The sequence below is a fragment of the Panthera leo genome, chromosome C1, assembly GCF_018350215.1.
Source record: "Panthera leo isolate Ple1 chromosome C1, P.leo_Ple1_pat1.1, whole genome shotgun sequence".
NCBI classification, from domain to species: domain Eukaryota; kingdom Metazoa; phylum Chordata; class Mammalia; order Carnivora; family Felidae; genus Panthera; species Panthera leo.
This window is the reverse complement of record NC_056686.1, coordinates 27,550,781-27,573,338: the sequence shown is the minus strand read 5'-3', so window position 1 is coordinate 27,573,338 and position 22,558 is coordinate 27,550,781. Positions and strand designations below refer to the sequence as shown.

The following is a 22,558-nucleotide window of genomic DNA, read 5'->3' as shown; positions in this document are numbered from 1 at the left end:
TCAGGGAGGGGTTCTGATAGGCAGAAATTCATCAGCTCTCGGGGGTGGGGTGGGGGGCATTGCTCAGGGCCTAAGGAGGGCACTGGGGGAGCCAGAAAAAGCTATTTCATAGAGCTGAGCTTCTGCTAAATGTCATTCCTGAAGCCTTTGGGGAGGGGTGGCTGATGTTTCTGAAATGTCTATGGGATTTTAATTCCAGGTGTCCACTTAACTGACCAGCTTTGATAAACAATGCCAAGTTTTAACTATGAAAACTACAGTACCTTGGTGCATTTTTATATTCTGATTTCTAGGATTTGTGTTGTTGTTGTTTTTTTTTTTTTTTGGTTGTTTTTTTTTAAGATTAAGGTTTAAATGTTTTCATTAGTGATTTCATTTCTAACTTGGTATATGAAGCTTAGTTCTCTACATACTTATTATGTGCCCTGTGTCACAGATTTGGGAAAAACACACTTGGGAATCAAAAAAAAAAAAAAAAAAACAAAACCCAAACAAACCATAGGACTTCTTTTTGAAAAGAAAAACAGCAGTATTGACTGTATTGACACACCTCAATAAAACCTGTTGTATAAAACAGTGCTGTGCAGGAACTGGCATTGATGTGGAGGCATCTCAAGCCTCTGGATTTCATAAGGCATCCAGGGAACTCTCTGGGGCTCTGGTTCTACGCGTTCTCTCAAGGAGCATGCATTGCTCCCCAGGCCCCCAGCCATGGGTTCTGTCACCACATCACAAATGCTGGATGCTCCTAAGCTGCCTAAGGCTCTGCACCAAGTAAATGCCAAGAGGCATTTTAAGCAACCAAAGCAAGGCAGTGATTGGGATTGGAGCTGGGGGAGATGGTTTGAGCTTCTCTGGAACATTCCTGCAAGCTCTTAGGGGTGGGAGAGCATGAGAGCTGGCTCAGAATCCCAAGGACCAAGTTTCAACATTTGATACAAATTATGAATGAAATTATGAACCTTTGATCCTGAGGGTGGGGCCAGTGCCAGGCCCGCTGCTGAAGGCACGACTGGAGGTGCTGTCCTGGACTGAAAGCACCTGCCCGCAGCTTCCCATGCTGAGCACTAGGCATCGGTCCCTGGCTCTAGGGATGGGGCAGCAAACCTGAAATAATCCAAGTCCTGGAAGTCCTGTGGTTTGCCCCTGCCTACTTTCTTGGCTGAAAGCAGACCTGCCCATCAGTCCTCAAACCTCAGGTTAGCTGCAAAGCTGGGCATGCTTCTCTCTCCCCTGAGGCTAGGATAATCTGAAAATCTCCCAGAAGTTTGAGGGGAGAGGTCTTCTCCCTTTTAAAATTTTCCTTTCCTCAAAATGGTATACAGAACCATCTTTCAAGCCAAGGCCTTTGACTGGGGCCCAAGATAACAGAATGAGGCACACAGCCTTCAGTCCACGCAGGGCACAGGCACGATGTACCCTCCTCACCCCATGGTTGGCAATCCGGTGAGAGAGACTGCCCTCTGCATCCTCCTACAGGGGTCCTGTTCTTGGGTCCTACTTGGGAAGCAACCTATGAAGAAGTCAGGCTTTGAAACCAGGGACATCTGGCTTGTCTCGCCCACTGCCTGGGCCACTTTGAGTGACCAAAGGACAAAATCATGCTCACTTTGCCCTTCCTGGATGAACCAGCTGTGCAGACAATTGGAAGAACTGGAGGAATCTGCCTGACATCTCGGCAGCCTTGTGTTCCTAGCTCCTGGCAGAGCTGATAAAGAGGCACCAGGCTTGAGAAGGTCAAGGGTGGGGTGAAGTGGACAGAATCCAGGGCACAGGAGAGATTTAGGAACCAGTGGTAGGATTTACCAACAATTTTATTGCTGGGAGTTCTGCTGGAAGCTGTTAATAAGCTCCATGACAGTCAAGGGCCAGGTATGTATCTAGATTAGCTAGATGCAAGTGCTGGTTTCCCTGATCCATGTAAACTTACTGCCCAGGGGCTCTGTCCAAAGACATGCTCTCTGGCAAACTGGCTAAATCCCAACAAGGGGAAATGATGCTACTGCTGATCACTTCTGCCCCCCACCCAACCCCATGTGTTAGATAATAAAGGAAAATGCCACAAATGCCCTTCCAAGATCAAAGCTGTCCAGATCCCTCCCGTGTGCCCGAGGAGCCGGGCTTGCCCAACGCTCTGCAGTGAGCTGGAAACCGAGCATCATGGAGGCACCAGCCCTCCACACTCACTGTCCAATGACTTCCCCCAGAGACCCCGCCCCAGAGGTATGCTCCATCCACACTGCAGGGTGACGGAGGCAGCAACCTATGCTGCGGTAAGCCTCTGGGTTTCCAATCTGAGCTGTAGTTGGTCCTGCTAGACACAGTGGAGCCCCAGCAGCTGTGGCCCTCACAGACTCTTCTGGAAGAGCCGGTGCAGGCTCTGGGCCAGGACGTCTGTCTCCTCGTAGCCCTCACAGCTTTGCTGCCAGCTCTCTGGCACCTGTTCCATCCCATAGTAGGCACCAGCAATGGCTCCGGCCATGGTGGCAATGGTGTCTGTGTCCCCCCCCAGTGAGATGGAGTAGATAAGAGTCCTTTGGAGACTGTTGAAGGCAGAGGGAATCTCAGGGTCAGGCTCCATGCAGCGCAGGAAGCAGTAGATGGCAGTGGGCACAGATTCAAAGGCAGCAATGCCATTCCCTGTAGGGAAGCCAACGTATGGGGACACAGCACTCACCCACTTTCTATGTCCCCAGGCTTCTTCTGGCCACTCACCCCAAGCCAATACTCTCAGCTTCAAGCTGGGCCATAATTCAGACCACGGGTTCTAGAATTAGACTACCCAGGTTCAAATCCTGGCTCTCTCTCCTATTAGCCATGGGATAAGAAAAGTTCCTTAATGGCTAAGATTCCTGTTTTTGGGATTCGACATCTCGGGCAGAGAGGGAATGAAGTCAGAGACTTTCACAGGGCTAGTGTGGGGGTGAAATGGGCCACAGGTAAAGTCTTCTGCAAGGTGCCCAGAACACAGGACAAGTGCCGTGTAAATAAGCATCAGTTATCAACACCAACTGTCCAAACCAGTAGCCACCTGCCATTTCTGGGGACATTTATCTGTAAGGCTGAAGGTGCTACAGCCCTAGAGGAGCCATAGGGCAAGCAGGTGCTGTGCTTACAACCCTGCACAGGGACTGCACAGAGCTGGCTCTGCTGTCACAGCAGCCCCAGGCAAAAACAAAAGCAGGCATGCCTCCAGGTTCCCGTCCTGTCCCCATGCCCAGGCCTAGCCCTGAGGGTGATGGCTGTGTGTGTGTGTGGGTGGGGAGGGTCTACCCACCTAGCTCAGACACCACCTCCTCTCTGGTCACTGAGTCTTGTTCTAGAAGGGCTCCAATCTTCTTCAGTCGGCTGGAGTAGGGACGCTCCTCCATGCCCAACCTGTGGGTCAGGGGTGAGATTTCAGGGAGGCCGGAGCCAGCACGGTAGAGACGGAAGGCAGGGGAAGGGGTGTGGGAGGGCGAGGCGGGAGTGATCAGGCTGACACCCAGCACAGACATCCTGACAAGAAGTGGGAGAGGGCTAGAAGTGAGCTGCTTTTTTAATTCCCTGGTACCCTAAGGGCCTCAAAGCAGAGTCAAGGCAAATGGGCTCTTCCCATCCCTCCCAAGAGTCTGCAATTCAAGAAGGGAGGTTTCAGGGGCGCCTGGGTTAAGCATCCAATTCTTTTTTTTTTTTTTTTATGTTTATTTAGAAAGACTGAGAGAGAGAAGGTGGAGGAAGGGCAGAGAGAGAGAGAGAGACAAAGGATCGAAGTGGGCTCTGCACTGACAGCAGTGAGCTCAATGTGGGGCTCAAACTCATGAACCTTAAGGTTATGACCTGAGCTGAAGTGGGATGCTTACCTGAACCACCCAGCGCCCCCCCCCTTTTTTTTAATATGTGAGGTGTTTTTTTTTCAATGTTTATTTATTTTTAGAGAGAGAGAGAGAGCAAGAGAGCATGGGCAGGGAAGGGCAGAGACAGAGGGAGAGAGAGAATCCCAAGCAGGCCCCACGATATCAGCACAGAGCCCAACGTGGGGCTCAATCTCAAAAACCGTGAGGTCATGACCTGAGCCAAAATTAACAGTTGGATGCTTAACAGACTGAGACACCCAGGCGCCCCAGCACCTAACTCTTAATTTTGGCTCAGGTCATGATCTCACGATTCATGAGATCAAGCCCTGTGTTGGGCTCTGCACTGACAGCTCAGAACCTTCTTGGGATTCTCTCTCTCTCCCTTTCTCTTCTGCTCACACACACGAGTGCACTCTCTCTCAAAATAAATAAATTAACTTAAAATTGTGGCCAGGCCAGAGGACCCCACAATGCATGCATACCCATAAGCATCCTTCCAGCCTGTCTCCAACCCACATACTCACTCTCTGGCATCCGAGACAGACTGGGCGTCACTCTCCAGCTCTTCCATGTGGCCCAGGAGTTGTTGGAGGAAATGTTCACTGGATGACTCCCCCTGCAAAGCCAGGTGCACGGCCAGGGCCTGCAGGATGGCGCCATTGTAACCCAGGGAGGAGGCGTGTGTCAGCTGGGCTGAGAGCCGGGCAAACTAGGGCAGAGGCAGCAGAGGCAGAAGACTTGCTGTCACAGAACCCAACCTGCAGAGAAGAGGGAGGGAGGGAGGGAGGGGAAAGCCCAGCAGCCAGCCCACCTGGATTACCTTCTGCACGTCCTGGACACTGCTATAGGCCAGCGAGATGCCGGCCACCCGCATGGCACCCCCATTGCCATAGGAGCCTTTCCCATTAAACTGGGCCCGGGCAGGCTCAAAGACATCACGGCACTTGGGGCTCAGGAGCTTCTTGAAGACAGTGACTACTCCAGCACCGTAACCCCTATCAGGGTCTTTCTTGTACTCCTGAGCAAATCTAGGGGAGAGAACGGAGACAGGATTAGGGTTGAAAAGATGCCTGTTGGGGCTGGGAGAGAACGCTGGCTGCTGGGAAAAGAGGATGGCTTAGGGACCAAAGGAGCCTGTCCCAGCAGGGCTGTCACCTCTGGCTTGGGAAGCCACAGCATTACTGTGTCCCGCTGAGGGTGGGGGTCCCAGCATGCACCGACATCATCACTCTGGCCAAGAAGCGCAGTTATTGTGCCCACCTGCTTTGCCTCACCCCAGGCCTGTCCCCCTCACCTGTGAGCCATGTCCACCTCGTCGAAGGCCTCCTTGGCCAGCAGGGACTGCACCAGGGCCCTGGCCATGGCTGTGTCATCTGTGTAGTACAATGCTTCTGCAGGGACAGGGTGGGAGTGGGGGTGAGATCACACTGCAGGGCTTGAAGGTGGTGGCTTTGGCCTCCTGCCCCCCTCCTTTATTTAAAAAAAAAAAATTTTTTTTAATGTTTGTTTATTTTTGAGACAGAGAGAGACAGAGCATGAGCATGGTAGAGGCAGAGAGAGAGGGAGACACAGAATCTGAAACAGGCTCCAGGCTCTGAGCTGTCAGCACAGAGCCTGATGTGGGGCTCGAACCCACTGTGAGATCATGACGTGAGCTGAAGTCTGACACTTAACTGAGCCACCCAGGCGCCATTGTTTTTTTAAAATAACCTCTACATCCAATGTGGGGCTCAAACTCATGACCCTAAGATCAAGAGTCATGCTCTACTGATTGAGCCAGGCACCCCTGGCCTCCCACTTTTATTTGCCAGTTCTAGAATGCCTTAAGTCAGTCTCTCACTCCCAGCCAGCTTCCTGGGCTGCAGGCCTTGGGATTTTCAGCAATTCTTTATTCTGAGTCAGTTATGACCTGCTGATTTCCGAAGGAAAATCTGTTCCCTTCTGCCTGACCTGACTGTAGCTCTCCTGCACCACCACCCCCACCCTCCAACCCAGCCTATATGTGCAGCAGAAAATTCTCCCTAAAAGCAGACTATCACTTTCCTCAACTCACTCTCCTGCTCCTAACGGCTGTCTGTTGCTTTCAGGATCAGGCCAAATTCACTGCCCTGGCATCTGAAGCCCTTCCTTGTAGGCCCCTTCCCTCGTCTCTCTTACATCCCACTGCTCCCCAAAACTTGGAGCCTGGGTCAACCCTCCCTCCACCTGCCCTGCTTCTCCTTCTCGGTGCCCGGGAGTACTGCTCTGGCACTTCTGACTCAGCAACACTGGTTATATGATGTCTCAAGTGGGCTGTGAGCCAGCAAGACTGGGACTTGGTTTTACTGCAGGAGGAGAGGGCTACAGAGAAGGAAGCATACTCCCTGTGAGCCCCCAGCCCCACTCCTGTGTATTGCAAGCCCCCCCACCCCTTTCTCCCTTTCACTCTTAAGGAGGCTCCCATCCTGGCTTCACAAGGAAGAGGAGTCAACAGCCCTCTTAGCCACAGCCACACTCTTTTGTTACCCCTTGACCAAGTGAGTCCCTCTTCTAGTCCATCCAGCCCAGCCCCTCAGGGGACGTGTTCTTCCTCTTCTCTCCTGTCCCCTCAACCCCTCCCTGTGTGGTAGAGCAACACCCATTCTCCCTTTGTGTGGTTCCTGCGCCCAGCCTGTCCCCAGGGAGCCACTTCTCTACCCCATCTTCAGCCCATGTGGTTAGGGCATAAGGTTCACACCACCAACAGCCTCCTCAAATAGCACACCCTACTACTCCCTTGTTCAGGGATGGATAGATGGCCAAGCCAGGCCGAGGAGACGCAATCTGGGATTTCTGCTGGGGCTGCTGCAGACAGACTTCCTCTGCTGGAACTGCTGAGGTCACCCCACGGGGAGGGTCTGCCAGAGCGAGTGAAGCCAACCCGGAAGAATGTGGATCTGAATAAGGAGAGGAGCTGGGTCTTGATGTGACTTGAGCCCCTGGATTTCAGCGCCACACGAAACCAGACCTACCTCTGGACTTCTCAGTTATGTCACCCAATGAATTCTCTTTCTGCTTAGGTCATCCTGAGTTTTCTGCTACTTGTATCCAAAAGGTCCTAAAACACCTGCTAACCTAAAATATTGTCCCTTCATCTTAACATCAAACCAAAGATGAAATTAGAAACCATCCCTCCATCTTATCTTTGCCTCAACCATGGCTCCTGGCTCTCTTTCCCATCATACTAAACCATACTCTTTTTCCTCTTTCTACTTCCTCCTAAATCCATTGAAATCTAACTTCCAGGTTTCAACATTCTACTGAAAATGCTTTTTTTTTTTTTTTTTTAATGTTTATTTTTTATTTTTCAGTGAGAGAGGGAAAGAGAACAAGCAGGGGTGGGGCAGAGAAAGAGGGAGACAGAATTCAAAGCAGGCTCCAGGATCTGAGCTGTCTGCACAGAGCCCCATGCGGGGCTCAAATCCACAAACCCCGAAATCAGATGCTTAACTGACTGATCCACCCAGGCTCCCCATCGACTGAAAATGCTTTTCGAAACCAGACTTGAACCTCTCTGTAGCATAACACCACTGACTAGTGTCCTCATTTTGAAATTCTCTTGGGTAGTATTGATACCCATGCCCCCCTGCCTCATTTCCTATCAAACCATTTCGTTCTCTAGCTCCTTTTGCTCCTTCAGCGTTCTGAGTATGGCCCCTTTTTCTTACTGTTCTACATGCTCTCCAAGAATCATCCTCCGCTTGACCTCAGACATGATGCTGGTTAGAAATCTGGATGAGGGAGGACCTGGCTGCACAAGGAGAGCAGTGGAGGGGAGACAGGCTTTATACAATACAGCACTGCAAAAGCCTGGGCTAGAGCGAGCTGGGGTGAGAGGAGCCGAGTGCAGAAGGCCAAGGGTGGTAGAAAGTGAAACTGGAGAGTCGGGGGAGGGCCGGCCAGATAGGTCACGTTAAAGAGTTTGTTTCTATTCTGAGGGTAAGGGAAAAGCACTGCAGTGCTTCCTGCGGTGGAGGCCCCCGTCACATCTGTTTCCGAGAAGGGTTCTCCCTGATGTGTGGAGAATGTGATTCGGGAGAACTGGGTAGAAGGAGCAAAAACGGCAGCGGCGTATACACTGGAGCAGGAGCAATGCAGAAGAATGACACCGGGGTTTCAGGATTGCGCGGCTGACTGGATGGTGTTGCCAGGCCGCGAGCTGGGGCGAGACGTGCGAAGCCGGGGCTCGAATTCCGACGCGCTGAGTCCGAGCTGCCTGTGGCTCATCCAGACCCGGCCCCCGCAGCCCCGGGCGGCCTTATCTCCGATGCCAGTCCCTCCCGCCCCGAGGCCCCCGCGGACCCCCGGCCTCCGCGTCCTCACCTGCACCCGGCCCCGCCCACCTGTCCGCGCGCTCCCCGGCGAGCCCGGGTCCGGCTCCAGGCTCTGGACGTGACGCAGGACTGACGTCAGGGTGACGGTATCGTGCGCCTCGTAGAAGGAGCCCACGCAGTCCCCGAGCAGCGCGCCGGCTAGGCAGCCTCGGAAGCGAGAGAGGGAGCGGGCCGCCCCAGCCCCCGCGCAGCCCGCCGCCGTCATCGCCGCCGCCGCCGCCGCCACCGCCATCCGCGCGGAGCAGTCGCCACTTCCGGTACGGCCGGCGCGCGCCCCAGAGCAACGCTTCCCGCCAGCCCCACAGTGCCGCCCAGCGGCCCGGAGCCTCGGCGTCTCTCCGCGCCCACAGCGCCGCCCAGCGGCCCGGAGACGCGGCTCCGGCGTCCGGCATCACTGGTTTGGGCCTGGCCTCCGCTTTTAGCTCCATAATCCCGTAAACGTCACAGACGGGCGGGACGGCCACTAAAGGGTCCCTGAGGGGAGGGCCCTGAGCCAGACCAGCGGACCACAGCAGTCCTTGAGGCCACTATCTCCACCCCTCACCTCCCCACCCCGCTCCCGTGGCCTGCTTTTAGGAAGCCTCGCTCTGGGCCCCAGCAATCCCAGCCCTCCCCAGGGCTGTCCCAGCTCTTGGCTCCAGGCCTGCCCCTCCACCTCACCCCCACCCCACCCCGGGCCTCTCCTGGGCATCAGGAGGGCAGGCAAGGGTCCAGCTGGAGCAAAGCTGGTGAGCGGTCACGCTGCTAGAGCCCGGGGGATGCTGGCCTAGTCCAGAGATGACTTCCCTGAGGAGGGAGGAGGGAAGGAATCAGATTGAGAACAAGGAGCTTGAGGTGGGGGGGGGGGGGGGATGATGTTCCTCAGCTTTGCTCTTCCACACACAGGAGGGCCAGGAAGCCTCTCACTCCCTGCTGGCTGCAGCACCAGAAAACCATCTGGACTGAGAACCACCACGTTTATTAGATTCATTCTCTCCACGCCCCCCCCCCCCGCCCCCACCTTCCATCTCCCATCTGACCCTCCCCTCATCCCTCAGCCACCTAACACTACACCAGCTCCAGCTGGCAGCTTTTGAGTGGACTCAGGGTGCGGTTTGTGGTACGGCTGAAGGTGTCCACCTCCGGCACAAACTTCTCAGCAGGCACAGTCAGCTTCCGACGGGTGTCCATGCACTTGGTGTCCAACAGCATAGAGTTGGCCTTGCAGGCGATGTCAGCCTGCAGCCTGGCCAGGTGCTTGTAGAGAGCATCCAGAGCATCCCTAGGGAGGAGGCACAAACAACCCCTCACTCCTGCATGATCCTGGGAGGCCGGGGCAGAGCTCTCTGGCCCTCAGTCAGGAAGACATCGAGGAAGCCAGAAGGCAACAAAAGGCCCCGTGGGTGGGCGGTGTCTCCCTGCCCCTGCTGCCCACTCCCCAAACTTACTGTGCTTGTGCCAGCTTCTGCTTCAGGGCAGCAATGGTTGCCTCTAATTGGTGAACCTCGTCAGTGAGGCCATGCTGTGCCTAGAGGCAGGTGAGTGGGTTGGGAGGCCCAGATCAGTGTACTCTCCTTGAGTTTGGGTACTGCCCTGCACCAGCACCCCTGCTCCGCCAGAAACATGTGCTGGGGGGTGATCCTGAGGAAGCCTTAGCAGGGACCCCGTGCCCCACTGGGGAGCCCTCGCACCTGGTCCCGGCAGAGTTCCACATTGGGACGGTAAGTTCTGGACTCCAGTCGGGTATGGCAGAGCTTCAGGTTCTGTAGCTTTCTGCGCAGATCCTCCTCTAGGTGCCGGATGTCCTCCTGCAGCTCGGCGATCTCCTCCAAGGTCTGCAGGGACAGAGTGACTGGTCTCCACCAGCTGAACCCACCGTGGTGCACCCTGTCCAGGGCTTCCTGTGGGCTCTCATCCCACAGCAGGACATCTGGGCCCCAGGGACTAAACAGAGAAGGCTCACATTCTTCTCCTGCCACCTGAGCTCACTGTATACTTTCTCCATCTCCCGCAGCCGCTTTCTGAAGGCAAATTCTGTTGCAACCCTCTGGGCTTCAAGTTCATTGTTGGTCTGAAGGACAGGGGAGGCAGGGCAAGGGGAGGGTGTAAGCTCATGGCCATTGAGGAAGTTGCTCAGGTGAGGTGATGGCATGCCACATGGCCAACAGGAACAATTGGCCCACTAACTAGCTGTGGGAGAACAGGGTGTGGGGAGTGGCCAGTCACCTCGGCAATAGTTAGGGCGATGGCCTCCCTCAGCTCTACCGCTCCTTTCATCTCAGCCTCTGCCCGGTCCTTGTTGAACTGGCTGAAGTCATCCCACTGCTGCAGGCTGGAGGAGCTGTGGGTGGCAGGAGACACTGGGGTCATAAGAGTATGGCCTGTGAGGTGGGGAGGAGAAACTGGGTGAAACACTTCTTACCCATTGGGAACACGCGTGGGATTAACCTTCAGAGAGATGTTTGGGGACTTGAGGTTGAGAGAGAGGCAGCCTCTGTCAATGTCCAACGTCTCCATTTTGTCCCGATGGTCAGAGTTGAGCTGCTGTCGGACTTCCTGCAGGAGGCTGGGGAAGGGCCAGATTCGATCAGGAACCATCCCCCCCAAGGTCCCAGAACATAGCCCCCATTGTACTGAAGGGACATGAGGGCTGGGCCAGCTGGGCTGACAGTGGAGCTGCTGCAGCAGAGACATAGACCAGCACAGCTGGAGGAGCTTTCTACAGACAAAATGGTGACACCCACATGCTTGCACACACTCACGGGGACTCATGTATGTAGCTACACCCACTGAGGCTCACACACCCACTGAGGCTCACAAGAAGGTACTTGGGGGTGGTGGAAAATAGGCTTCATCTCTCATGCTCCCAGTTAGTTGGCAATGGCTGCTTAAAGCCGGGTCACGGGAAGCATTCCGAGACCGTGTCTCAGGTGGTGGAAGGAGTGCTAAAATCAGCGAGTGGTTTCTGCTGGGGGCACAGCAGGGGCAGGAGGCAGCCTGAGAGCCAGTTGCTCACTACCCACAATACATGTTTCACATGTAAGACACACAGCCTTCAAGTGCAAGGGAACATGGGAATGATACAGCTCCCTTACCAGAGCTTCTCGAAGGCCTGGCTAATCTTTTGTTGCAAGGCCTTCTTGGTGGCATCAATGACCTCCACCTCTTTGTGCAGCTCTTCCTCCACAGGATCCTTCACCACATCAATGTCACGCCGACTCTCCCGCAGGGTCAGGCACTCAATTGCCACATCCAGAGGCAGGTTCTTGGCCTGCAGGTTTTGCTCTGTTGATTCTTTCATCTAGAAGGGAGAGGGCACAGGACGCTAGTGGGGCCATCCACTGGGAAGCAGCACTCATCCCCACTTTAGCAGAGGGGCCAGTGGGTGACTCAGATGGACATGCTGCCCAATACTCCCATAACTTCGGGTGCATGGATCCCAAAGTGAGGAGGGTGGGGAGGTCTTTGCAGCAGGGTCCCTGGCTCCCTGCCTGTGTTAGGGCATCAATCTCAGCATCTAAATCTGTCAGACACTTGTCCAGCGTCTCCTTCCAACGGTTGACTGTATCAATCCTCTCTGCCAGTCGAGTCCTATTGTCATGTTCATCCCAAATGGTCTGGAAGAGACAAAGACAGATAAAGAGGGTGTGGGATTGGGGCTCTCCCCGTTGCCCACCCAACTAGGCTCTGGCCTCCAACCTGGTTGTTGGTCTCATTGCGGAGGACCCGGGCCTCTTGGCGGATCTGGTGCGAAGCATCTCGCTGCCGCTCAGCATTGGTGGACAACAGGCGGCTGTTGGTGTGCCAGTCCGGCAACTGGAAGCGTTGACTGGGCTTGACGCTTAGCGTGGCCATGGTGCTGGGATTGAAGGGTCAGAACACCCCAGGCCTGTTCCAATCACCCACCTCTGCTGGAGAGGGAAAATGAGGCTGCAGGAGACCACTCAGGAGATCCTGTTCTGGATCAAAAGCCCAAAGAACATGTTTCTGTCCTTATTGTGCCAGCCCCTTTCTGCAGGAACCCTGCTTGGGAACAGCCTTGACTCTACTAGCTTTGTGGGAGGCATTCACCAAGTTTCCTCCCACCCATCCATCCATCCACAGGCACAAACTCCTGGACCCTGCAGGTCCTGGAAAATGGTGAAAGGGGACAATGGAATCCTTCGGGGTGTGTGTGTGTGTATGTGTGTGTGTGTGTGTGTGTGTTGCCAAGTGCTTAGTGGGGCTGGTGGAGGGAGGGCCGTTAGCAGGAAAAATAGCCCTTAATCTATTCCACCCCTACTTCCAGCAACCAAGTCGTGTGGAACTTTCTTTTGTTTTTTCGCCCCAGCTTTGGGCCAGGACCCTGAGGCTCTAAGAGAAGAAGCCCTGTTCTCCATCCAAGGAGAGGACGACTTAGTTTTGCAGGGGACGCAGGTTGGCATTAGGGAGTTGGGGCGGGCCGGGGGGGGGGGGGGGGGGGAGTGGCTTCCTCCCCATAAAGTCGTCCCACCTCCAGCCTCCACCTTTTGTGGGAGGAGGAAGGGAGGGTGTGTGTGTGAGGGCTCGGATTGGGAGGAGCTGGGGTCTGTCTAGGTCCCAGCCCAGCCCTCCCCGCCCCCCCCCCCCTCCGCCCCAGTATGTTCATCTTTGGTTTGAATTAATACCCAGGAGCAGGCATCGAGAAAGGAGGAGGCAGGGGACAGGGAGGGAACTCGGCTTGGGTGCGAGCCCCCCCTACCCGCCCCGCTACTAGTCTTCTCACCTCCAGCCCTGTTCGCACTTCCGCCTCGCGTCCCAAGCGCCTCTGTTCGGCGCCCCCGGTTGCTAGGCACCCGCCCTCCGCGCTCGCCTTACCTACACTGGCTGTTAGGTTGGCCGCCGCGGGGCGGCTCCGAGGGGCGGGAGGCTGGAGGAGTAGGACAGCGGGGCCGCAGGGCTGGGGCGGCCGGCGGGCGTCGGGGGTGGGGGGTCGAGAGGAGGGCATCACCATATCGCGTTTACTCCATTTACACGTTAAACATTTATATTTTGATAAAAGTTGTGCATCGACATGGTAAAAATATATACCTATTTTATATATGTGTACAGTATGTGTGAATACACACACACACACACACACACACACACACACACACATATACATACATACACAAACACACAGTACATAAAAAAAAAGTAATCTCCAGCTCAGGCTCAATCCCCGTCAGGTACCTTCCAGAAATATATATATATATATATATATATTTTTTTTTTTTTTTTTTTTTTTTCCCAACATTATTGACCCACATTCATTTGGTCCTGTCTTGCCCAAGAAGTGCATCCATCTGCTTGATGGCAGAGATGGAATGATACTTGTATTTGGAGAGGCCGCATCCATGGGGAGGTAACTGGGGTGTTAGAAGCAAAGCTCAAAATCCAGCCATTTTTTTCTTGTTTTAGGTCTTTTAGTTCCAGTATAGTTAACATACAGTGTTCTATTAATTTCAAGTGTACAATATAGTGATTCAATAATTCTAGAGGGGTGCCTGGTTGGCTCAGTAGGTTAAGTGCCTAACTCTTGATTTCAGCTCAAACCAAATCTCCTGGTTTGTTTCTGGGTTCAAGCCCTATATCAGGTTCTGCACTGACAGTGCAGAGCCTGCTTGGGATTCTTTCTCCCTCTCTCTCTCTGTCCCTCCCCCACTCGCTCTCTATCTCTCAAAATAATAATAATAACAAAAACGAAATTCTATACATTACAAAAATCCAACCTTTTTTTTTTTTAATGTTTATTTTTATTTTTGAGAGAGGGAGCATGCGTGTGAGTGGGGGCGGGGGGAGAGACAGAGAGACAAGGATCGAAGGTCTGAAGCAGGCTCCACGCTGACACCAGAGACCGGCATGCAGGGTTTGAACTCACCAACCATAAGATCATGACCTGAGCCAAAGTCTATTGCTTCATCGACTGAGCCACACAGGTACGTCCAAAATCCAACCATTTTTTTAAAAAGAGAAGGGAAAAAATTCAACCATGCCAGTACTGTTCTAGGCCTTGGGAAATGTTGACATTTAATGTTGATAACTAATAGGGGAGGTAGGCACTATCCCCGTTTTCAGAGGCAACTGGAGACTGGCACTGCGAAAGACAGGGATGGAAACTCAGGTTCACCTTCTCCCTGTTACAACTCTACACTGCCTCTAGTGGTGGCTCTGGAAATCGAGAGGGAGGTAAGGACCCTCTCTCTCCCCCATAGGCTGGCCTGGTCCTCTTCTGAGGACTGTGCTGAATGATCCTAGGAGGTGGGTGCTATTACCATGTTTGTCTTACAGGCGAGAAAACTGAGGCACAGAGAAGTGAGGAACGTGCCCAGGGTCACATAACATAGTGGTAAAGCCTGGATTCAAACCCAGGCAATCTGCCCCAGAGGCCAAGTTCAGGTTTGCTGTTTTTATTTTGAGAGAGAGTGTGTAAGCAGAGGAGGTGCAGAGATGGGGGGGGGGGGGGGGCGGGGAACAGAGGATCTGAAGCAGGCTCCATGCTGACAGTAGCAAGCCTGATCCTGCGCTCAAACTCAGGTACTGTGAGGTCACAACCTGAGCCAAAGTCAGATGCTCAACCGACTGAGCCACCCTCAATTATCAAACCTGAGCTGGGGCACCAAGCTCAGGTTTGACAGATAAGGGAAAGAGAGAAGTCCCAGAAGAGTCCTCAGTTTTAACACCCCAGTGATTGGTGGGATGGTGTGATAAATACCTCCACAGAGGAAAGAGGGGAGAACCAAGGGAGCTTGGTAGGTAAGGGGAAGATGAGGTCGGCTTTTCGGAAGTTTGGGGTGCTTGTGGTGGATCCAGGCGCTGCCTGGCAGGCAGTTAGAAATGTGAGTCTGGAGTGCTCCAGGAAGACTGAGGCTAGAACATTTCCCAAACTTCCTGACCATGGAATATATATATTTTTCCCCACAGAGTATTTTCTAAACTCTAATATATAGCTCACAAACCAGACATGCATGGGACTTTGTGATATTGCTCTTTTACTAGGGTTAAAGAAGACAGGGAAATAAAGGTCTTGGAAAAATTAATTGCTGGAAGAAATGAAGAAATTTTAGTTTATGTTTTGAAACATTTTATAACTGAACGCAGTAAACAAATATGGCAGAATGGTGGTGGCTTTGGCATGTATCTCTGACTATGATGGTGGCCTTGGTGTTCATGACTCATGAGGTTCCTGTACATCCTGGCCAAAGGAAGAAGGTATTAGCAGAAAAGGTCAGGCAGCTGATGGATTGGACCAAGAAAGATGGACTGTTAAGAATGAGTGATGCCATGTTCTATCATTTTGGAATTTTTTTTAACGTTTATTCATTTTTGAGAGACAGAGACACAGCATGAGAGAGAGAGAGAGAGAGAGAGAGAGAGAGAGAGAGAGATTGAGAGGGAGACACAGAATCCAAAGCAGGCTCCAGGCTCTGAGCTGCTAGCACAGAGCCCAACTTGGGGCTCGAACTCACAGACTGTGAGATAATGACCTGAGCCAAAGTCAGACACAACCAACTGAGCCACCCAGCCGCCATCATTTTGTACTAGAAACACCAAAAACCACTGTTATTGTGATGTTTACCATTGCAGTTTAGATCATGTGTAATAAGCAAAACTGCTGAAGAATTTCAGATCTTGACACAGTCCTGGCAGCACTCCAGTGCATTCAACAGTAAGGTATTTTTTTTTTTTTTTTTGTGATGATGGATTATGATGAAAGCCCTGAGGCCCTCCAGCTGCCCCAGCTGATGTCATTTCTAAGTGTCCACTTTTCTGCTAAGAAGAAATTTACGTCAGATGACATTTACCATTTGGAGGGAAGGGGTATCCCAGCTGAGCAAATGGCTGCCTGGGTTGCTGAGAGGACTAAGAAAGGCCAACATCAGAGTCAGGAAGCCCACAAATTATCACGATCCCTCCAAGCAGGGGCTATTTTTGGCTCTTTTGGGAGGGAATTGTGCATTTATTGAAATGAAATAGGGAATTTATTTTTAACAAAATCTTGTGGGCAGCTTTAAGCTCTGTGTTTTGTGATTGTGATGATATCTAGTCTCAGGTGGACACATATAAACAGAGCCCCTTATGCTCAAAGGGATCCTCGTACAGGTCTTATACATTATATCCATGCAGTGGGTTACTGTCAGTTTCTGGCAGAAATATGCATCATTTCCCTATTTAATATGTGCATTACCCTGGGAATGGTGCTCTTAGATAAAGCAGCCACATCACGTACGAATATTATAAAGAGGAAGAAAATGAGCTTGACTGGCACATGTCTAGTTGTGGTGTTCTTTAATTGGCTGCTATTTCTCTTCAAAGTTAAAGAACCTAAGTATCCATTCAGCATTCTCATGGGTTTTAAAGGATACTAGAGATACAGACAATGAAGGAAGACATTATTTTTAATGTGGAAAAAAAAAAACAAAACCCATGAAGCAGAAGACTGTTAACTTGTAACTTTTTTTTAAAAAGTGATTTGAGATTTAGCCACAGGAGACATGAAGTGGCTTGGTAACAACAAGCCATTTTCTCTCAAAATCTGTGAAGTACTATAATATGTATATTCTCTGTACTCAATTTTCTCCTTCCAGTAAATGTCAGAGACTACCTAATTTAGTGAATTCCAATGATTCAAATCCTCAGAGAGTACAACTTCTATCGAATCAGAACGATGTTTTAAAGTACTTTAATTGGGGTGCCTGGCTGGCTCAGTTGGTTAAGCATCCGACCTGGCTCAGGTCATGATCTCATGGTTCCTGACTTTGAACCCCGCATCCAGCTCTCTGTTAGCACAGAACCTGCTTTGGATCCTCTGTCCCCATCTCTTTCTGCCCACCCCCTCCTGCTACTCTTGTGAGCATGCACTCTCTCTCAAAAATAAACTTTAAATAAAAGAATTAATGGTCAGTCGAGCTTCTTTAAAAAAAAATGTTTATTTCTTTTGAGAGAGAGAGCATGAGTGGGGAGGATCAGAGAGAGAGAGAGAGACAGAGACAGAATCCTAACCAGGTTCTGCACTGCCAGCACAGAGCCTGACATGGGGCTCGAGCTCACCAAACTGTGAGATCATGACCTGAGCCGAAATCAAGAGTCGGACATTTAACCGACTGAGCCACCCAGGCGCCCCTGGGTGATCTTATTCTAATACGAAAATAACATCTCGGGGTCCCTGGGTGGCTCAGTTGGTTAAGTGTGTGACTCCTGGTTTCAGCTCAGGTCATGGTCTCACAGTTTGTGGGATCAAGCCCATGTCAGGCTCTGTGCTGTCAGCTTGGGATTCTCTCTCTCCCTCTGCCCTCTTCTGCTCACGCTCTCTCTCAAAATATACATAAACTTGAAAAAAATCTTGATAAGGTACCCCTATAGCTACTGAATGTAACTATATTGCCTGCACAACCAGTTTTGTGTGTTGTCTTCCAAAGCGCAAGTATCTTTCCGTGGCAGGTGCTTCCAATGCCTACACACAAATACAGTATGACTTAGTACGTTTGCCCAAGCCATTCCTACTGAGGTATGCTACTATGCTGCTTGATCTTTGTAGACATTATAAACTACCTGAATGCTGGACTATAATTTCTCCAGGATCATTAACTTCCTTTTCTCTGGAGAGATTTTACATAAATTATCTTTCCTTATTTTTTTCTTTCAAGTGGCCGTATCTCTAACAAAACAGCAGTTCCTATTTTGGTGTTCACTTGAGGTTGTTTGCTATTTAATTTAAATCTAAGAGGAAAATAGATGTACAGATAATTCACAGGGTGAATGATAATTTCATTCATCTTTTCCTATTTAGTAGCATGCTAAAATATCAGTTGTTGCCAATAGGCAGAAAACCAAACTGAACATCTTAAAAGCTGTTCTGTTTTAGCCTTTCTTCCCCTCTTAAGCAGAAAAAACAAAGAACAAATTTGAAGACTTTTTTTTTCATCTTCTTTGTTGTCATACATAGATAATCAAAGTGAAGTCCTAAGCAGCTTACTAACATGCCTGGCAAATGACAGCAAAGACTGAAGGTGTTTACTAGTGAATTAAACTCTGGAAATCGCTGTTTTAGAATGTGGCAGCTGTGGTTGCAGGAATGTTTTTCAAGCAACAACTTGGTGTTACATTAGAAGAGTTTTGCTTTAAATTGGGACTGGGTCTGGCTATGTACGATTAAGTAACCCTCCTTCCAAGGTCTGGTGGAAGATCTTGAGGTTTTATATAAGAGTTATTTGCCAACAGAGTTGGGTATCATTGTCCCAGAGGAAATTACTTTTTTTTTTTTTTTTTTTTTTTAAATGTAAGCTCTACGCCCAACGTGGGGCTTGAATCAGGAGTCACATACTCTTAACAACTGAGCCAGACAGGAGCGCCCCCCATCTTTCTTTTTTCTTTTTTTTTAAACATGGAGTGGGTGGAAAGAGGTGGCCTCTTTCACTTAGGTATTTCTTTGCTTGTACATTTATTACTTACTCCAGAGGGAACCGTTTGACTCCGTCCTTTTTTCCAGTTTGCTTTTCTGCTGGTCTGGCATTTGTCTGAGATCCTCAGGGCAGAGACTTAGGTGAGGCTAATAGTTTCACATAGCACATTAGTCAAAAATGACTACTGGTTCCACTACAGAGCTGCTGCTGATTTGCCCTGGAGGTTGAAACAGGTTTTTGTTTTGTTTTTTCCTCCACTTGATTTTCTCTTCTTATCCTCAGAGCTCACTCTTCTTGCATAAGAAAAAAAAAATCTCTCAGTTAACATGAATGGAAAGTAGCTCGCCATACTCAAAGTAAAATGTTACACTTTTGTGCAGGTTTTTTCTTTCTCTTTTTTTTTTTTTTTTTTTTTAAATTTTTTTTTTTTTCAACGTTTTTTATTTATTTTTGGGACAGAGAGAGACAGAGCATGAACGGGGGAGGGGCAGAGAGAGAGGGAGACACAGAATCGGAAACAGGCTCCAGGCTCCAAGCCATCAGCCCAGAGCCTGACGCGGGGCTCGAACTCACGGACCGCGAGATCGTGACCTGGCTGAAGTCGGACGCTTAACCGACTGCGCCACCCAGGCGCCCCTTTCTCTTTTTTATTTTAGAGAGAGAATAAGTGCTAGTGGGGGAGAGGGGCAGAGAAAAGAGAATCCCTCCCAAGCAGGTTGCACGCTCAGCACAGAGCCCGACGTGGGACCTGATCCCATGACCCTGGGATCACGACCTGAGGAATCAAGAGTCAGATGCTCAACCAACTGAGCCACCCAGGCGCCCCCAGATTTCCAAATCAGTATCTAAAGGGCCTTAATGTAGACAATAGCCATACTTTTTGTAATTAAAGGGTTAGATAGCACCTCCTACTAGATTTTTAAAAATACAATTCAGAAGGATACCACAGATGGCCAACTTTCATAATATAAAATCTCTATGAAAGTACAAAAATAAATTAGAAAAATTAAACTCACAAAACAAAATATATAAACATGGTCAAACAACCTTGTTGGGGTGCCTGGCTGGCTCAGTCAATGGAGCATGTGATTCTTGATCTCGGGGTTGTGAGTTCAAGCGCTATGTTGGGCACAGAGATAATTAAAAAAAAAAAAAATCTTAAAAAAATAACAACCTTAATGCTACATTTGTATAAGATACAAAGGACATTTTTGAATGATGCCTGAATGATGGTGGTTACTGAAATCCTGTCTGGTGCAGCATCAGAACTATTCCTATGTTCCCAACCTGGGGTACCAAAACCCCCCCAAAATCAAAAAATGACTCCTACGTTGTTTTCAGTCTTGGTGTTTACAAGATAATGTGCAAACTCCATTTAGCAAGGTATGTTACAGTAAAGACAGAGTAATAGTGTACATGTGGCAGTTTCAAATACTTTTGGGCTATTTCTAAACCATTTAGCAAAAGTCTGTTACACTTTGTTTTAGCTGAGAATCAGGTGTCATATTAGGCTTCATAATCCTAAGCCTCTAATATGTCTGATTTGTTTATAATTATAGACACATTTTGAACTCAAGCATTATTCTTAGAGGAAGATCTTTTCATAGAGACAAGCACGAGAAAAGGGCTACTGAGTAAAGGTGTTGCAATGATCTTTGTAAACCGTGGATACTGTAGAAGTAACAAAAGTGATGGAAGATAGGAATCCAATCATCTTCCTTCTACAGATAAGACTAAAGATTTCAGTCCCCCTTATGATAAAAACATCTTATAAAATATCATAAAAATGATCATGTCCTTTCCTGGCATTGACAGATTAACCTAGTTAATTTTCTAGAAGCATCTGCAAGGTATGCAAGTCTCAGCAATTATGAAGAATCTGTCAAGTGATCAGACAACGGAAACCACAAGAACTTAAAGTTCAAGAGGCACGGCCCCCCAAAAGCAAAATCACCTTGGACTCTTGGACTGCCACCTCATTTCTGCACATGCTTAAGTGTACTGCACTGAGCACCCCTTTCTATGAAGAAAGCTCAAGCCCCTGAACTCTAATATAATTGGTTATTTGTTCTGTCCAGTTCACGTCTCCCTAAACAATCATAGCAGCAGGCCGACTGAAGTGTGCTTTGAGAACCATACCACTTTTCTATGCCTGTCTTACATTAGAGCCTCTGTGATTTTTCAGAGCATGGTCTCTGTGTCATTGCCACACATAGTTCCATTTAACTGTATGCATTTGGCTATAATTACTGATTTTTAAAAAATTTCCTATACCCGTGTAGTTACTGGGCAAAATTCCCAGTAGAGTGATTCTCTTCAACTGTCAAACTTGTCTACTGACACATACAGTATCACCTATCAGCATTTGTTAGTAAGCTAACTAGTTTTTTTTAGTGTTGGTAACAAGGTCCTTCAAGAACAAAGAGTACTGTTAGGGTTGTACAGAGTCTGGGGACATGTAGCTGGGAGAAGACTGGAGTGAGGAAGACATAAGAGCAAGAAGGGATGTTCTGGAAGACATAAACTGGCTTAGTGGAGATTATGAAGGGACGAGGTTTTTCGTTTTTTTTTTTTTTTTTTTTTTTTTTTAAGCTCTACGCCCAACATGAGGCTCAAACTCATGACCCCAAGATTTCATATTTAAGCTGGACTGTTTCAAAGTAGTGAGTTAGCCCCAAGGAAGGAGCACATTGTCGGAGGGATCATCTTATTTAATGTCCCAAGAGCCCTGTTATCTTCTTCTAATGGAGGAAACTGAGACTTAAAAGCATCAAGCAACCTGTCCAGAGTGTTACACAATCATAGTTTTAACCCAGGACTTCATGACTCTTAGAGTCTCAATCGTTTTCACTGCATCACAACGGCTCCCTTTACCTAAGCTGGGAGAACTGTAATGATGACCAACACAATAAAAGTTTGGAGCAAAGCTTTTCTTTTTTATTGCAATTATTAGTGAAATTTACACTTCAAACTGAAGCTAAGCAACACTAAAACCATTAATTTTTTTTAAATTAAGGATTAAAAAACAAATACAACACAGAACCCTTCCAATATGCAGAATGCCAGAAAAAAGAGGAGTGGTTCTGTCACGGGACATTTTAGTGACAGTTTGGCTCAGGAAGAATTATGACAATTTCTTTAACATAAAATATTAAAGTGACAACTGCTTAAAAAGCATCTCTTTAAGCTTCTCAACCTCAACCCTAAGGTTTTTCTAGTAATTTTGGGGGGGAAGGTAACTTAACTCAAAGTAGAAAATTTGCTACCAAACTTTAAATACCAAAAGAAGCACTTTTGTTTAAAAACTTTATTTGCCTTCTGCCGAGCATAATTACATATAGTCTTCAAGGAATTAAAATGACAACCAAATCCAAAAGCCTGGCCCCCCAAGTACACAGTGATAGGATTCGGCATTTGGTATTTCTAATTGTACACTTATCACATATATATCGTAGTTTGCTCCCACCTCCGCTTTCCTGTTAATAAAACGTGGCAGTCAAGTTTCATTATCATTCAAGATCTTATCTAGTCCTAAAGAATGTTACAAACTCAGACTCCACTGTTTTAACTGATGTTACTGTGTAACCAAACATTAACAAAGGAAGGCTTATAGATAAACATTTTGAAATTCTGCAGTCTTTATATCGCTACAGTAAATTGTTCTTACTTATGAAAAGCCAACAAAAAATAGAAGGCCAGACCAGGTGTAAGACAGGATGGGGAAGATGAGGAAGGAGGTTTTAGAGTCCATCATTTTACCATGCTGAACCTCGGTATCAGCAGAAATATTTGGCAAGAATAGTTAGTGTGGAAAAGGAGGACGGAGAAAGAGGTTACTCTGATTTTATGTAATAATTCAGTTTCAAAACATACTGATATCAACCCCCAAAAATAGTTCACATCTGCAATACAAATAGGCACACACGGTCAAGATGGTTAAAAAGTAAAATTTAAAAGGCTATTTGTCCATCTGCAGGATATTTGCAGG

The 22,558-nt window shown here is 49.1% G+C and overlaps 2 protein-coding genes and 1 long non-coding RNA gene across 8 annotated transcripts; 1 reads left to right on the top strand and 2 right to left on the bottom strand.

The window, feature by feature from the left end:
- Positions 1-1,781: 1,781 nt before the first annotated feature.
- Positions 1,782-8,438, bottom strand: ADPRS (ADP-ribosylserine hydrolase). Its single transcript, XM_042951007.1, has 6 exons — positions 8,198-8,438; positions 5,131-5,227; positions 4,657-4,864; positions 4,361-4,545; positions 3,278-3,378; positions 1,782-2,640 (listed from the first exon to the last, which is right to left on the bottom strand). Exons 1-6 carry the CDS (start codon positions 8,418-8,420, stop codon positions 2,348-2,350), a joined length of 1,107 nt encoding a protein of 368 aa, XP_042806941.1. The 5' UTR covers positions 8,421-8,438; the 3' UTR covers positions 1,782-2,347.
- A 740-nt stretch (positions 8,439-9,178) lies between these two features.
- On the bottom strand, positions 9,179-12,997 carry TEKT2 (tektin 2). Of its 6 annotated transcripts, none has more exons than XM_042951005.1 (10): positions 12,912-12,997; positions 11,867-12,075; positions 11,659-11,784; positions 11,263-11,468; positions 10,590-10,733; positions 10,394-10,508; positions 10,131-10,238; positions 9,859-10,002; positions 9,616-9,695; positions 9,179-9,449 (listed from the first exon to the last, which is right to left on the bottom strand). In XM_042951005.1, exons 2-10 carry the CDS (start codon positions 12,020-12,022, stop codon positions 9,236-9,238), a joined length of 1,293 nt encoding a protein of 430 aa, XP_042806939.1. In that variant the 5' UTR covers positions 12,023-12,075; positions 12,912-12,997; the 3' UTR covers positions 9,179-9,235. The 6 variants fall into 6 exon arrangements, with proteins under 6 accessions (XP_042806939.1, XP_042806940.1, XP_042806937.1 ...); XM_042951006.1 differs by having other exon boundaries at positions 11,867-12,078; positions 12,912-12,929; XM_042951003.1 differs by having other exon boundaries at positions 11,867-12,126; positions 12,912-12,927.
- A 1,664-nt stretch (positions 12,998-14,661) lies between these two features.
- LOC122226960 lies at positions 14,662-20,647 on the top strand. Its single transcript, XR_006205831.1, has 2 exons — positions 14,662-14,919; positions 20,130-20,647. It is a non-coding gene; the product is annotated as an uncharacterized LOC122226960 (long non-coding RNA).
- Positions 20,648-22,558: the final 1,911 nt, after the last annotated feature.

What these genes read in the sequence shown, in the direction of transcription:
- ADPRS (XM_042951007.1), bottom strand. Translation starts at nt 8,420, where the DNA reads ATGGCGGTGGCGGCGGCGGCGGCGGCGATGACGGCGGCGGGCTGCGCG. An exon ending in GCCGGGGAGCGCGCGGACAG is followed by an intron (nt 5,228 to 8,197) that starts GTGGGCGGGGCC and finishes CTGTCCCTGCAG; the next exon opens with AAGCATTGTACTACACAGAT. An exon ending in GGAGGTGGTGTCTGAGCTAG is followed by an intron (nt 2,641 to 3,277) that starts GTGGGTAGACCC and finishes GCTTCCCTACAG; the next exon opens with GGAATGGCATTGCTGCCTTT.
- TEKT2 (XM_042951005.1), bottom strand. Translation starts at nt 12,022, where the DNA reads ATGGCCACGCTAAGCGTCAAGCCCAGTCAACGCTTCCAGTTGCCGGAC. An exon ending in AGATTGATGCCCTAACACAG is followed by an intron (nt 11,469 to 11,658) that starts GCAGGGAGCCAG and finishes TCTCCCTTCTAG; the next exon opens with ATGAAAGAATCAACAGAGCA. An exon ending in CCCACGCGTGTTCCCAATGG is followed by an intron (nt 10,509 to 10,589) that starts GTAAGAAGTGTT and finishes TGCCACCCACAG; the next exon opens with CTCCTCCAGCCTGCAGCAGT.